The sequence below is a fragment of the Sceloporus undulatus genome, chromosome 3 (genome assembly GCF_019175285.1).
Source record: "Sceloporus undulatus isolate JIND9_A2432 ecotype Alabama chromosome 3, SceUnd_v1.1, whole genome shotgun sequence".
NCBI lineage: Eukaryota > Metazoa > Chordata > Lepidosauria > Squamata > Phrynosomatidae > Sceloporus > Sceloporus undulatus.
In genome coordinates, this window is record NC_056524.1 from 217,785,437 (window position 1) to 217,800,788 (window position 15,352).

Genomic DNA, 15,352 nt, shown 5'->3' on the forward strand with positions numbered 1-15,352 from the left:
AATAATTACAAATGGAGAAAGTGTGTCTGTTTGTCTATGTTTGGAAAACTTCTTAAAATACAATCTAGAAGTTTTCTTGAGAACAGAGACAGAACTAAATGTTAATAGGAAGTGTGTATTGTCATTTAAAAAATCTCAATTTTATGTCACAGATTACTAGATCTGTGTGAACGTGTATTTAAATACTCCTTCGTCCCATTTGGTTCTCCATACCTTAGATTAAATATAAAACCTTCTGGCTAGAGATGAATAAATCTGTAATCCTATACACATTTGTCTGAGATTAAGCGCCATTGGACTCTCTTTGAGTTGACACATATAGAATTGCACTGCAAAGATTATATCTCTACTGAATAAGGGAGGTGGGCAGCTTCGGGATGTCAAGAAGTTGCATCCTCTCATGAGATGGAAGCAGCCAGACTGGAGAAAAAAGAGGTTGCAGCCATAAACTTTCTCCCCATTCTTGGTTGATTAACTGAAAGAGCACACTACTGAAAATAGTGGGAAGTACTTGCATTTTTAATCCTATAGCCAATTGTATATTACACTGAAATAAGTACCTTGACTTTTATTTCCTTTCAAACTATTCTTGGTTTCAAATTCTTCTTCTGTATTCAGAAAATAAAGCTCCTAAGTATGATACTTCTCCATTTCATATATTACTGTAAAGAAAACTGCCAGCTTATTGCTGAGTGCAGTCTGAAGTTAAAATCTACTACTGTCACTACTAGAATCAATTTTTTTTAGAGTAAAAGTTTCTCATTAAAAAAAGGCCAACAAAACCTAAGAAAAGGCTCATAACCAGCTCTTTGGAAGCCATAGTATTGTATGTGTCTATCAATTTCCCAAAACTGCAAATCACTTTGATGCTTAGAGCCTGTGGACAGATATGTAAATAATCTCACCTCATCAAACAATTTCTCTGCTTTCTCCAGCATTGACGGCATCATATATTTTGATAATGGGTGGCCTAGAGTAGGGCTGGAAAATGTTTGCTCCTCCAGATGTTATTGAACTATGACTCCCAGCATTCCTCACCTTTAGTTATGCTGGCTAGAGAGGTTGCAGCTATAGCTCAAGAACATCTGGAAGAGAGCACAGTTCTCACCTCCATCCTAGAGGAAGCTTGGAGCATATTATCTGTTGGAGTGTCATTATAACGACTAGTAAGAATAACACAATATGAAACAGGCCTGAAATCCAGAAAACTAAAGAAGGAAGGAATTGGAGGACTGGGAAGGTTCAGAGACAGGAAAAGCAAGAGAGGAAAAAAGGGGAATTCAAGAAGGAAATGAGGTGGAGGTAGGATCAAGGAAGACAGAAAGAGGCTAATTGTCATTAAAAGAACAGAGTAGGATAGAGGCGCTAACCACAAGATTGGTGAGGTGCAAAGATGGCATGCTCAGACCAAAGAAAAGCCTTTCAAAAGGAAGACAAAAGTGAAATAATTCCCCCCAATTTTGCTAAAGCTTTGGAGAAAGAGCCAGCAGCTAAAAAATAAATAAATAAGGAAAAAGGAAAAAAAAACCAAAGACAAGGATCCAATCAAAGCACACTTCACGAGAAATGTGAACGGCACAGCTGCTGCATAAAAGGAGTCAATTTTGTCTGACTCAAAAGACTTCCAAGAACAGTTCACAGGATTGGGGGAGAGGGTTTTCCCTCATTGAGCTATTTGGTATTTTGGCCTGTTTGTTGATTTGAAATCTCAAATCCCCCAAGAGGAGGAAAAAAAAAAGGAGGAAGAAGCCAGCTCTTTCGGTTTGAGACTGCAAGACTTTACCCCATCTCCCTTTCTTCCTATTCTAGGCCCCTTTCTTCCCTTATGTGCTCCCATCTTCCTAAATTCTATTTACAATTTAGCCTGTCTTTCCCCTGCCCTTCATTTTTTTAAAAATCTGAGCACCCTATCCTATACATCAAGGAGTGAACCTCATGTTAATTCAACGTTAAACATAAGAGATCCTAATTGGCATTGTTTGTGACTGTGATCCCATGAAAAGTAAGATCTGGGGTGGGTTGATGGAGACAAACATTTACTTCTGCCTAGGCAAAATCAGCATGTATATGCCAAAGACCGCAATGCCAAGTCTTTAATAGCTACCAAGATTGATCAGTAGGACTGTGTCTTTTAATTTGTGAGGGCCATACAGCCACTGCAGAACAAGCCAATTTTCTGATTTCACAAGCAGAAGCATAGTGGGAACTCTGCATTTACTATCCAGAACCACAGACTCAGTCAGCAAGGCAGTAAGGATGAAGCCTTTCAATGTCTTTGATGGAAATGGGAACTCATAAGGTTTGCTTTTAGGGGCAAGCTTATTTCTGCTAAACAGCAGCATGCCAAAATATATATTCCATTCCTTTTGGAGATAGGAGAACTAGAGCAAGTAGTACTGGCCACATGAAAGCAAGTGGTACTAGATGGCCATATAAAGAACAACTGTCCTTCAAAGTACATCATGGAGTTCATCTTTGGAAATCAACTATGTGCCATCTGTTCTGCTTGGTGAAAACCTGACTTTTATCCTCTGTGAAATATCCCAAGTGCCAGTCTTGTACTACTGGATAATTCTGCAAGAGATATTTGACTATTTTAGTCATAATATTCCCAGAGTTCACTATTTATATTGGAATCACAGTTATATCACCAATCATTCCCTTCTCTCTAGACTCCCAGGATTTTTTTAGTTCAGAGATACACATCTTAGTACCACCACCCCAACCTCCTACACCAGCATCAACAGGGAAAATTCATGTTAAATTCATGATGTTAACAAGCAACACAAGTCCTATAAGCAAACATCAGGTAGGGTGACTTGGCAGGATCTGAACATGTTGCTTTTATTGAAAACACCCATTTCGGTTTTAATTACTGCCAGTTGTCCCACTATATGCCCAATTCCTCCTTACATATACTCTAATACCTACTCTCTCTCTCTTTTTCTTTTTGGTCCTACCCTTCTCTATGGAACGGCTAATGGCTCACCTGTCCCTGACTGCCTTAACGTGGGAAAGCAGGTCTCTTATGCGAAAGAGCTAGTTCCTTCCCAGCATGCTCTCCTAAGACCTCACCAACCTTCCTACTAAACTGAACAGGGGGGAGCGGTCGTAAAATGGATCCTGGCCATCATACAGCGGGTACTCCGGAAAGATGTCTTCCTCCAGGTCCTCCTCCTCCTCCTCCTCCTCCTTCCCCACGTGCTGCTCGTCAGCAGGCTCGGTGATGTCGGAGTCAGGGTTCGAGAAGGTGGGGGAGGGGGTGAGATCAGCCATGCGCTCGCTCATGCATGTGTTGAAAATAGGAGAGCTGTTGCAGCCAGAGATATCTGAACTAAGGTTAGTACAACAAGATAGGAGACAGGTTAACACCAGCTATTCCAAGCACACACACGTACACACACGCAGACTAGGCTTGCTTTGCTTTTGGCTTTTCCAAACAAGCAGCAGTGTTAATCAGGAAGGGAAGAGATGAAAAAACCTCCCAAACACACAACTAAAGGAAGCGCCAATGCCATCAGCTGAAAATCCTGAAGAGCAAATACTGCACTGTATAGGAAAACCCCACAACCACCTTCACTGAAGCCAACAGGTAGCTTTAGAAAATAAGGCTCCTCTGACCCTATTTTATAAAGGGTACAGAGAATAATTCCACTGTGGATTTAGACAATGGAATGGATCATACCTCAGATGCACTCAACTTTGTTGAAATTCAATGGCAAACCCTTTTTTACCTGGCCTTGAACAATTCCCAGCTGATGGCATCACTTCTTTTTTCTAATGTTGCATGGAAGCACACAAGACCAAACATTATATACATATATACAGTATATAGGTAGATATTCATACAACACACACACACACACACATCCTACAGAAGTGATTTCTTAGTTGCATCTAACTCTGAAAAGTTATCCTTTTGTAGTTGTTGTTTTGTCCAACCTGAGAGCACTATATTCACTTACAAGAGCCAGAAGGATTTTAATAGTAATATGGGGCAGATGTGTGGCTGTAATTCTAATATATCTAAATGTAATATATCTAAATGTGATGGTTCCCACCAATCCAGAGGTCACAATTTACAAGCAGGACTCCTGCTTGAAAGGCTACAATTTCCAGAGTAGTTACCATAGATCATGGCTATAAAATCTCAGTATACCTTCCTCAAGGAAATTTCAGCCAGCAGTAGTAATGTGGAAAAGGGAAACATACACCTGGACATCAGACATAGCTTCTTGAATGGATTATACCATTGTGTATGTACATGTGACTATGCAACTCACATTTTTAAAAGGCCCTTCATAAACCTGGAGGACAGTGGAAGATCCCTACAAGGAATGAAGCCTTGTTTTGTATGCTGAAATAAATTTGTGAGAAGGGGGGGGGGATGTCCTAGCCTTTCCCTTCTTCTTGTATGTTTCCACTAGTCCCTTCATGTGGAAAGTGAATTTGTGCAGAGGACAACCTCTTCTGAATATGGAGGCTCACCATGCAGTTTAGAACACCAATTTTTGAGTGTCATATATCATATGGAGAGATTTCCTGGCTACACAGTCCCTCTCCACATAAGGAAGTGACAGAAACAAATGAGAACATAGCCCACAGCTCCTCTAGTGTTTAGAAGACCCAACTCTATACCATCTGAATTGAGGTTACAAAAATTACTTTTAAAAAAACTTATAATGTTTTTAGTCTTTTTTTTTTTTAAAGAGAATATATATGTAGTTCCAAAAATGACTTTTCCAAGATGCTACACAATGTAATCTAATGTTCAGGTGATTCCTTACTACACTACAGAAGGGGCTGCTATTGCTGTATAACAGCAGTTGTCTTTGCTATTGCCATGCCTTCCATTTGATTTCCTTAATATGGGGTGGTAATTCAATATAGTAGATCAAAGCTCTCACCTGCCAACCAGCCTGAACCAAGGGAAGCGGTCATAAAAGGGATCTCCGCCAGTCACCACATTGTCACAGTCTTCTATTACACTAGAGGGCACTTCAGCTGCCCGGTCGTACATCTCCCGCATCAGGTCCAACCTCTGCCTGCAGTAACAGAGAAAACAAATTACCCCTCCTAATGGTGGCTAAGTAATTCCCCACTGCTATACTTACATCTATACATCTTACTTACATGACCTCAGAAACTAATGTTGAACGCTGCTCTGTTCACTGGAGACACACTATTACATGAGGGAAATTGTCCAACCCTTGTTTGCAACAGGTAAATTTTGCAAAACTTCTCAAACAATGGAACACTAGTAGCTGCTATTCAGTAGACTCACAGTTGGTAGATATATTACTATTCTGACACGTGACAGATTTAGATTTCACTCCATCTGATGATCTGGTCAGAATTTGGATTGATCAATGGAATGCCAAGATCAGATTAGCTTTGGAGTTTATCAGACAAGGGAAATTGGAAGTATAATCCCATGGCAATCTGAATGTAATCATGGGGTTTCACGTTATTGCGTGATAAGACTACCTCACGCAATTTCAGGCAATGAGAAGTGAGTCCAAACGCAATCATGGGGTTTCATGTTATTGCGTGATAGACTACCAAATGCAATTTCAGGCAATGGCAAGCTATTTTCAGGCAATGGGAAGTCAGTTCGAATGCAATTCAAATTCACGTAAATTCACTGAACTAGCAAATTCACATGAATGTGTTCTGGCCCAACTTTCTTTTCATTCAAAATTAAGAGAAATTCCTCCAGTGTGATAAACTGCATAGTCATTAAGTCCAAAACTTGAGATCTCTGCATGGGATCAAATAACTATGTGGACTGGGGTGGCCACATTGGATTACAGAGACTATAAACTACATTATCTTTTTTGACCTGGCTATAGAAAATTTTCAACTGTTAAAGGTATTGGGAAGGGTATCTGTTTGATACTTTGCACAGAAACACTGTTTGACATGTGCACAAACACAGCTGGATGACCTTGCTGGCTGACATCACCACAAATTATGATCCTTGTTCAACTCTCATGGCCAAACTGTGATATCCTAAAGTGGTCATATGTAGGCTCTCAAATAACCTGGCAGAGCAATGTTAACACAGGCATATAAGGAAATCCCCTTTAACTCAGGTACCGCTGGCCGGTTATAAATTAAGAGGGTTTACTGAAATGTCAGATGATAACTGAACACTCTGTGTTTCCTTTCTTCTAGGTGATCAAAGCTCCTATGCCTCTTGTCTCTACCTACCTGAGTTTCTCCAGAGTCCAGTAATGGGTTGCTCCATTCTTCTGGTCCTGAACCTCCACTGCCACAATGGTCCTTGGGAAAGGACGTTTCTCACGGTCTTTGGCAGCATCCGGAGGAAGCAAGTCAGGGGGCAGAGGAGAGTATAGAGTGTCTGTGAGGAGCACGAACTGAAACTGAACCTGGAAGTGAATAATCAGTGTTGCTAGTTAGCATTGCTTCACTCACAGAGATCATTTTGAATCATCTTTCTCACTCCTCCTGTGTATAATACCAAGTTCTTCTCAAAGATTAAGGGAAACCCTGCACGTTTACCCTTCTTTGTCTAGGTCACTAAACTGTTTCATTCATCTGAATATGGTTACACAAAATTCCAAGATCCATCCAAACTGACCAATTCTATGTCTCAGTAGCACACCATGAAATGGGGTTCCAACCCTTGCATCCAGACATGCCCAATACATAATCATGGCATCATTGTTTTGTTTTCCCCCTCAACATGTGATATGGAAAGGATTTTCTCCCCATCCGGGACATGAAATGAGGGAAGAAAGATTGAAGGAGAACATTCATGCTAAAGGTCTCACTCTTATCAAAAGGTCATCACATCTGCCAAGCAGTACAGGGGGAATGGGAGAATTTGTGTGTGAGAGAGAGAGATTGCCAACACAGCTATCTCTGTGTTTTGTACTGAAGATAAGCTAAGAACCTAAGTTCTCTTAATGTCTGGACCCTGTGTCTCTTTCCTGATTTATAGGGCAATTTAGCCTGCCTAATATTATACTATATCATAAGACTTGAAGAATCAAACAGAAGTCCACCTGATTAGTATTCTGTTTCTAATCATAGGCAATCAGATGCTTCTGGACATTCATAATCCTAGATTATATTCCTTTTGTGTTGTTATTCCTGAGCAGCTAGTAATTAAATGCATTCTGGCTTTATTCGTAGAGGGCCCATTTAGCTAACACAGCTACTGGCTACTGGTAGAGCTATCCTCAAATCATCAAATGTTTGCAAGAGTGTGGAGCAGTTGTTGGCATTCATGAAATGCTAGCTAACTTACAAGTTAAATATGCATTGTGTGAAGAAGTACTTACATTTGTCTGTCCCAAACCTACTGTATCTATGGGCCAACCTACAAACTGTGAAATGGGAAGGGAATAATCCTATATCTACTTGCTTCTTCATCACATGCATTCTGCTGCATCAGTCTTTTATAATGCACACATCTTCTAATATCTCCTCTACAATAGGATTGTTTGATTCTATTTCAGTGCAAGGAAAATCAACAAAACCCAAAAGCTCATCATCATCATCATCATCATCACCACCACCACCACCGTGAATATGGCAGAAATTGTTTACCTTCTTCTTCAACTCCACACTGATGGCATTGGCCTCCTTGAGGAAAATGGCATTGCCCCACAGTTGGTCTCGTAGAGATGTAAACTGGTACCACTTCCACTTCCTGAAGCCCCAGAGTGCCAGCTCAAACTCCCGATCTGTCCACTGAACTGGGGAGATAAAACAGTCTCGACTGGGCCCTTGGTATCCACTGGGGTTTGGTTCCAGGAGCCCCTGCGGATACCAAAATCTGTGGATGCTCAAGTCCCATTATATATGATGGCATAATATTAAGGAAGAGAAGGAAGAGAAATAAGAGAAGGAGGCAGTGTTGCTGTGCTGGGATGGGCCAAGAGGGTGGCACAATTTGTCATGTCTAACACTCTGTCACTTTATGTGGTGGTAGTGCAGCTACATTAGTTATTATGCATATGTGCATCATTTGTTCCTCAATCAACCTTAGAGCATACGGAAGCAAAGGCCTTATCTTTTCCCATTCACTGCTTCCCTTATTTTAAGTGAGAATTGTGCAAACTCCATGGTCTTTGTGTACTTTATATTATATTTTATTATGAATACGAATCACTGCATGAGAACCTTACCACAAGAAAACTTTCCTTTTGCTGAATTCTTACCTTCATCCTCAGGTTCCTCCTCTTCCTCATTAGCCTCAGGGTAGTATCTAGAGTCCATCTGCTTCTGTAAAGCCTCCAATTTACTCTCATAATCCTGAAAGAACAAGCAAAGGAGGAGTCCAGAACTGTATTGTACTTTCTTAATCACTAACTGAAATTATCACATGCCCGATAGTCAAGCAAGTTTTTCCTTTCCTTAGTAACCACCACTTTAGCTTAATAGATTGCAGAGTTTCATGGTACAGAATCATACTATATATAACCTCTGAGAACACTCATGAGAAGATGTACACACGCCAGATTAAAACCAGATTAAAACATTGTTAAAACAAATTAAAACAATTTTTAAAACCAGTTTTAACACCCTACACTTAATTAAAACAGTCCCAAAATCCAAGCTTGATTTTAAAGGCCAAAGGCCCTGAAAAACAATAAATTCTTATGTGCCACCAGCCTCAGCAGAGACTGAGCCAGTCTGATACCTTTTGGGAAGAACTTCTATGACATAGATGCCACTGTATAAAAAATTCCAGTCTCATGCATTTGCCAACCTAGTCTTTCATGGCGATGGAACATGCAACAGGGCTTCTCTTAATCACTGGCCTTGTGTTAAGTCTGTTTTGTCCATTTTATGCATAAAATACTGTGCAAAATGTATGTTTGTTTCTATATTGTCCCTAATATGCATGTTTTTTGTATACAACATCCCTGCAATTTTATGGTACACAATTTTTGAGTGAAGAACTGCACTGCAAAATTCAGACAGAATATAATCTGAATAATGATTGTGTTCTAATTCAGAAGGTGTGAATTACGCTGGTTCAGTTAAAAATATGAAACAAACAAAATTCTTCTTCATCCTTAAATCTCTGTGCTATACAGTTTTTTGGAAGGCTGACTTTATTTTGGAAATAGCTGTTTCCTCCATCTACTACAAAGCAACCTTCTCCCCCCCTTTTTGTTGGAAAAGCAGTATGTTTATTACTTACGAGTCTTTGCTGCTCAAGAAGGTAATTAGCCTCTTCCCTTTCCTTCCGGTATTGGTCTTCGAGTTCCTGAAGTCTGCATAAAAATTGGAATAATAAAGCAACAAAGATAGTTACAGAGAACCACAACACTTACTGTCTACTACCATTTCACCACCTCCAGCTCCAGACTTACTTTGGACCTGTAAAGCTGCTTTATAAAGAGTGAGAGCATTGACGATCTAGCTCAGTACAGGCATACCTCAGTAAACAAAGCATCTGACATTGAAACTCCTTTTTATCTATACCCAGCCCCCTTGGTTTCCCCCACATTCTCTGTTTAACTGGACATTCTTTAGCAACAACAACATTGGTATGACAGTGAGTGAGGACTGAGAAACAGACTTTCAATGTCAGTGTGTTAGGTTGACACACCGTCGCGCCACTACATGCATGAGCCCCATTCAGTTAAATGGGGCTTGAGCATGCACAGTATTTGCTTTACGTGGGGGAGTCCGGAATGGATCCCCGCGTAAAGCAAGGGCGGACTGTATACCTGTATTCTGTCTTATGACAGATAGAGGCTTTTCAGGATTCTCTAGCACAAATCTTTTTCATCACCTACTAGTTGTTCCTGCTAAATAGAGATGATGGAAACTGAGCCTGAGCTGAGACCTTCTTTATGCAAACATTTGCTCTGACACTTAGCTACAGACCTCTGAATATTTTATTCTAGCTCTTGCTCCTCCTCAAACTTTTCCATCTACTCACCTCTGTTCCATCTCCTGCTTCATGTCGATGCCTTGTTTCTCCAAAAGTTCTCTCTGGGCAAAAGCCCAGTCCACTGGTTCAGCAGGGGTTTCTGCACAGGGAGTTCGCTCTCGCTCCTGCCGTGCCTGCTCAGGATGATTAAATCGAAAGACGTGGCTCTTCCCCATGATTATGCGATTTCCTGTGAGGATTGGGCAGGGGACGTATTGAGTAGAGGGACAGAAACAGGGTGGTAACAGTTCAACCTGTTACTAAGCCAGTGCAACAATTACCCACTGAACAACTTTTAGCAAATCTTCTCCAGGTAGATAAAAACAAGTAACTCACCAGAATCAGTACAGTGTCAATGCAAATCACACTCATGACAATGAAACCCTTTCCTCACAGAATTATTTCCATGAGTGTATCCCATTACGTTTTGGGCTCAACTCCCAGAATCCCCCAGCTAGCATGCTGGCAGCTATAAAGTGTGGTAAGCAATATTCACCTGTCAAAGCAGGAGAGAGTTGGAGGTAGATGAGGCTGTGCTCACAGATCTGGATGAGTTACAGTAGATCACCAAGGATTTTTCACTCCCATTTGTTTAACATCAGCAGTGTCAAAATGACTTTCCCACCCTCTTAAACTATACTGCTGAAATAAAGAAAGCTTGGGATAATGACATTCTTTTTTGTGGGAGGATTTTTGTTTTTGTTTTTTTGCATAGAAGAACTATGAGATGAGTTCTGATATTGAACAGATGCTCAAAAATATCACTTTAAAAAAAAAATCCAAGGGTACTGTATATACTCGACTATAAGTTGAGAAATTTATGCCCCAAAATGGACTCCAAAATCAAGGATCAACTTATGGAAGGGGCAATAGGTTACTGCTGATGATAAGGTTCATAAAAAAAAAGTGCCCACTTTCCTCTGTAGCCAGGTAAACAGCTCCCCGTTTGAGTCCCGGCGCCGGCAACCTCTCCTCTCTCCGTGTGTGTGTGTGTGTGTGTGTGTGTGTGTGTGCATGAGATCCTTCAGCCTTCCCTCACAGCTGCTGAGGGAAGGGATGCGGAGAGAGGGAGCATGCCCAGGCTTGGACCCCATTTTGCAAGCCATGAGTCTGGAAATACTGGGCTTAAAGGCAGGGAGAAAGCAAGGCTGGCGTCCTCTTTTTTATTTTGCTAGCCATGGGTCTGGAAATGCTGAGCTTAAAAGGGAGAAAGCAAGGCTGGTGTCCTTTTTTTTTATTTTGCTAGCCATGAGCCTGGAAATGCTGATGCAAAGAGGTGTGTGTGTGTGTGTGTATGCACCCAGCCTTGTTTCCCCATGCTGATACTGTGATCCTTGAGAGAGGTTCAAAGAGGGAAATGTAGAGAGGGAAGTGGTGCTTTGTTTCCCCCTTTAGATCGACTTATCCACGGGTCATATCAAAATCTGTGATTTTGGCCTCAAAAACTGCCCTCGACTTATACATGAGGTCAACTTATACATGAGTATATACGGTATATCTTTTGTGCCTGGCCCCAGCTGATGGAAACTGGGGCTCTCTGGTAAAATTTAAAACACTGCACAATCCTACAGTCTGTCCTCCCTGTATAGCATCTTTCTCTTACTCCTAAAGCACACTGTCTCATCTCTTTACCTTGGCAAATGAACCTACCAGATCTTAAGATGCTGGGTTCTGTGACTTTCTTGCCGTTGACATAGGTGTCTGCCCCCTCACAAGGTTCCAGGGTCACCACTGCTGCAGAAAAGGTATAATAGGAATTGGGAGTGGATGGGGAATAAAAGGGACACAAGAGATGCTAAGAAAACACAAGGAACAACTTTTTTTCTAGATTTGTTTTTAAAAATTGGATGACTGGTCTACTCAAATGGGAAAGCTCTGACCTCTGTATTGGTAGGCAGTCTGTATAAATTAAATTGAACTCTGGTGGGCATTTTAATTTACACAGGGCAAGGTAACACTTTAAGGTAACACTTGCTCAGGTCTTGCAGTCTTGTGGCTGTGGCTTCCTTGGTTGAGTCTTTCCATCTGTAAAGCAATACTGTATTCTTCCTACTGCCTTCTACCTGAACAAGCATGATTGTCTTTTTCTAGTGAGTCATGTCTTCAGATAATGTCTGAAGTACAACTATCTCAAAAGTCATTCTGACTTCTAGAGAGAGTTTGGATTTAATTTGCTCTAGGACCTATTTATTTGTCTTTTTAGCAATGTATGATATCCATAGAACTATCCTCCCAAGTTAGCATCATTTGATATCCTAACATGAAAAGTCATTGCACACATATATTCAGGAATTAGTCTATAACACTTTAAAATATGAGCCAGAGGCTCAAAGGTTAGACTAGAAACCCAGTAAAGTCACATGGACTATCAGAATTCTAGCCTAATTTTAATGGAAATACTTGGTTTTAATGAGCTACAAAGGAATCCAAATGTGGTCTAAGCCTATAGAGCAAACTTGTTTCTGGGGGGTGGGTGGATGGGTTTGAAACATCCCCTAAAGATCATTTGGGAGCAAACAAATGTGACACCCCCACGCAAGTCCTAGGAAATCTAGGGGCCTCCAAACATGGTAGAAATGCCCTTTACCACCCCCCCAGAAGCATTCACATACTCCCAGAGGCATTGGGGCATTCTGAAGCAAAAAAGGTTCCTGGGGGGCCCTGGGGCAGTAGGATAGGTGTGATTGTAATTCAGATCTGCAGGACTCAAACATGGGTGATACAACTGAGACAAAATTAGACAACACTCCTCAATCTGGCTGCTTTGCTCCATTTTGGGGAAAAAAGATATTGGCAGAAATGGAAAGCAATGAGAAGCTCATTTCTAACTAGATAGGGAAGGATAGCTGAGAACTGTGGGCCTTTCTGTATGACGGTACCTTCACTGCCAGCCTTGGTGTCACTTCGGAATATGCAGTGTTCTTCTTTGATGAAGTGCCCACTGAGTACAATGTCTTGCCTCCTTTCAGCATCTTCTCGACCAACCCTGTTCGGGACAAAGCAATTATTTAGTGATCCAAGTCCAAAACTGTAAAGCATTCTGGGTACTCTTCTGAACAAGTGATTAGAGTACCTTTGACCATCTCTATTATCATGTAGGCAGATGAGTGAGATGATTGCTATTGCAGGAAGTAGCATGGATCAGCTTTAATAGCTACTAGTTTGCTTCTAGAAATAGTTTAGGGTGCTAGTTTTGACAAAGAAAACCAGAGTACAGTTGGTTCATCCTGTCTTCATGGGTGCCTACTATATGAAAGTCCCTGTCCACTTAGATCAACAGATCAGCACATAGGACTGTCTGGGATCTCACCTCTACACAGCCATGAGCATAAAGTTCAGGGCCGTCTTTGGAACTTCTTCCAGGAAGTCCAGTAGGCAGTGACTCAGCTCCAATCTCTAGTAGACATTTTTACTTAAGCACAAGTATTTTTGCCAACATTTGCAAGGGGATCAAACATGCCTCCTTACTGAAAGCTGCACATCTGATTTCCACTCATAGGTAATGATCTGGAAAGTTATGTGCTTCCATGCATGAACCTTGTCAGATGAACTGGTGTGGGGCATAGGCCTAAACACAACTGTTAAACCCAAGTAGAAAAAGAACTATTGAATTACTGAAATTTATACAAATTTTGGTATACCACATTCCGACTGACTCAATAGGTCTATTCTAATTGGAACTAACAACTGGACTTAGGCAGAGTGCAGAATCATGCAGATTTTCAGATGTTGCTGGAATGCATATCTCAGCAGCCTTATACTGCATAGCTAATGGCAAGAAATTATGGGAAGTGTAGTCCAATAACATTGGGAAGGTTGCATGACAACAATTGGGGAGTCCTAGGCTGCATTTTGCCCAGCCCTTGTATTGTTAAATAAGATCAACTTCAATCCATGCAGTTCACTATGGGAAATGTACTGTTCTTATCATGCTCATTACCTGGTTATTCCATCTTTAATGTAGTACAGAAGGCACTCAGACATCAGTGGATCTTCATTTAGGTTGACCAGATGTGGTGTCTGAGAAAAACAAAAGGGAAAGATGAAATTAAACCACTCTTGTCTTTCTAGGCAGGGTCCTACTAAAGCTTGTTACTATTTTGGACTAAAACTCCCAGCTTCCCCCAGCACAAGCAATGTTGGCTGTGGGATTCTAGCAGTTGTTGTCCCTGCCCCCCCCCCCCACAAAATCTTTTCCAAGATCTGGGGCTAGCCACAACTTCTCTGTCCTCACTGAGGCAACATTGACTCAATTGCTTCTGTGCATCACATTGATAGGTAGCTTTGAAAACATTTTAGAAACTCTGATTTGACACTTCCCATTACAAAATGTTTAAAGTATATGCTTACTTTTTAATTATTATTATTATTTGTATCTCGCATTTTTCTCAAAATTGGAACTCAAAGCAGGTTACAATCTAAAAGCACAGTACCATTAAAAATTTATAAAAGTGACAAAATGGAATTAAATTATTACAATATTAAAACAGATTATTTGTTTAAAAATAGAATACAATTTAAAAAGATAAAAGCACCATAGCTCTGCTGAGGTTGTCAAAATATTTATATCCTCACATTACATCAAAACCTGGAATGGAGCAAGGCAAGCTGTTCACTCCATGCAGAATAAGGTTCCCCTGTCCCTTGTTTCTATCTTTTGAAAGAATATCAGACAGTGTAAGAAAAAGCTTTGGAGCTGTGGTAATTGGCTAAAAAGAAGTGAAATTAACCTGGGTATATTTGTCGATCTATAGTACAAGCCTATGTGCATTTTCCTGGAACTCACTGAACAAAGTAGTTTTTCTCTCTCTAACTAACCATAAAGTTGTATTGCATAAATTCAATCTTATATGTAATTAAGCCCCACTGTGTTCAGTGTGGATTATTCCAACATGTACAGAACTGCAATCTATATTGTTCTCTTATCCCAGAATATTCTTGCCTGGGGGAAGGAAAAGTGTGTTTTTTAACCAACAAATAAGGGATGAGATATATGTCAACTGGTGTGGCTTTAACATACAAGAAAGAGTCTTATATAACCTAACTAACGTATTAGTTAGACTGACTAATTTATTATGGAATAAGCTGAAATGGAATAAAGTCTACTTCATTAGATCCATTTTATCAGTGTGTTGCAGTGGTTGATATGTTTTCAAGATGCCAGGCCTTCCTGTCTGAGTCTTGAGGTTCAGTGTTATCAACAACAAAGAATAAATCTAACAATCCTTTGGGTTTAAAAATGCACCAGCTATGGATGTTTATGCAAGGGGAAGCAAATCAACAGTTCATATGCACAGCCTAATTATAAAGGAATCACACTAACCTACATTTGGGTTTAACATGTCAACTTTATTTTTAATTCAATAGCTAAATAGTACTACTGTCAATCTCATTGTTATGAAATCAGTCGGAACACCATGCAAAGAGTACAGT

At 40.5% G+C, this 15,352-nt stretch overlaps 1 protein-coding gene across 15 annotated transcripts in view; it reads right to left on the bottom strand.

Annotated features, from left to right (window-relative positions):
- The window catches only part of KIF1A (kinesin family member 1A), a 160,781-nt gene that overhangs the window by 56,677 nt on the left and 88,752 nt on the right, over nt 1-15,352 (bottom strand). For 13 of the 15 annotated variants that reach the window (XM_042460692.1, XM_042460691.1, XM_042460689.1 and 10 more), the window contains 9 exons: nt 13,860-13,939; nt 12,799-12,905; nt 11,570-11,653; nt 9,929-10,109; nt 9,182-9,254; nt 8,193-8,286; nt 7,579-7,727; nt 6,214-6,392; nt 4,908-5,045 (listed from right to left, as the gene is read on the bottom strand). In XM_042460692.1, the coding sequence (XP_042316626.1) occupies nt 4,908-5,045; nt 6,214-6,392; nt 7,579-7,727; nt 8,193-8,286; nt 9,182-9,254; nt 9,929-10,109; nt 11,570-11,653; nt 12,799-12,905; nt 13,860-13,939 (1,085 nt within the window). Of the gene's footprint in view, nt 1-3,079; nt 3,335-4,907; nt 5,046-6,213; nt 6,393-7,578; nt 7,728-8,192; nt 8,287-9,181; nt 9,255-9,928; nt 10,110-11,569; nt 11,654-12,798; nt 12,906-13,859; nt 13,940-15,352 lie in introns of all 15 variants that reach the window. The other 2 variants (XM_042460694.1, XM_042460686.1) reach the window with 2 other exon arrangements.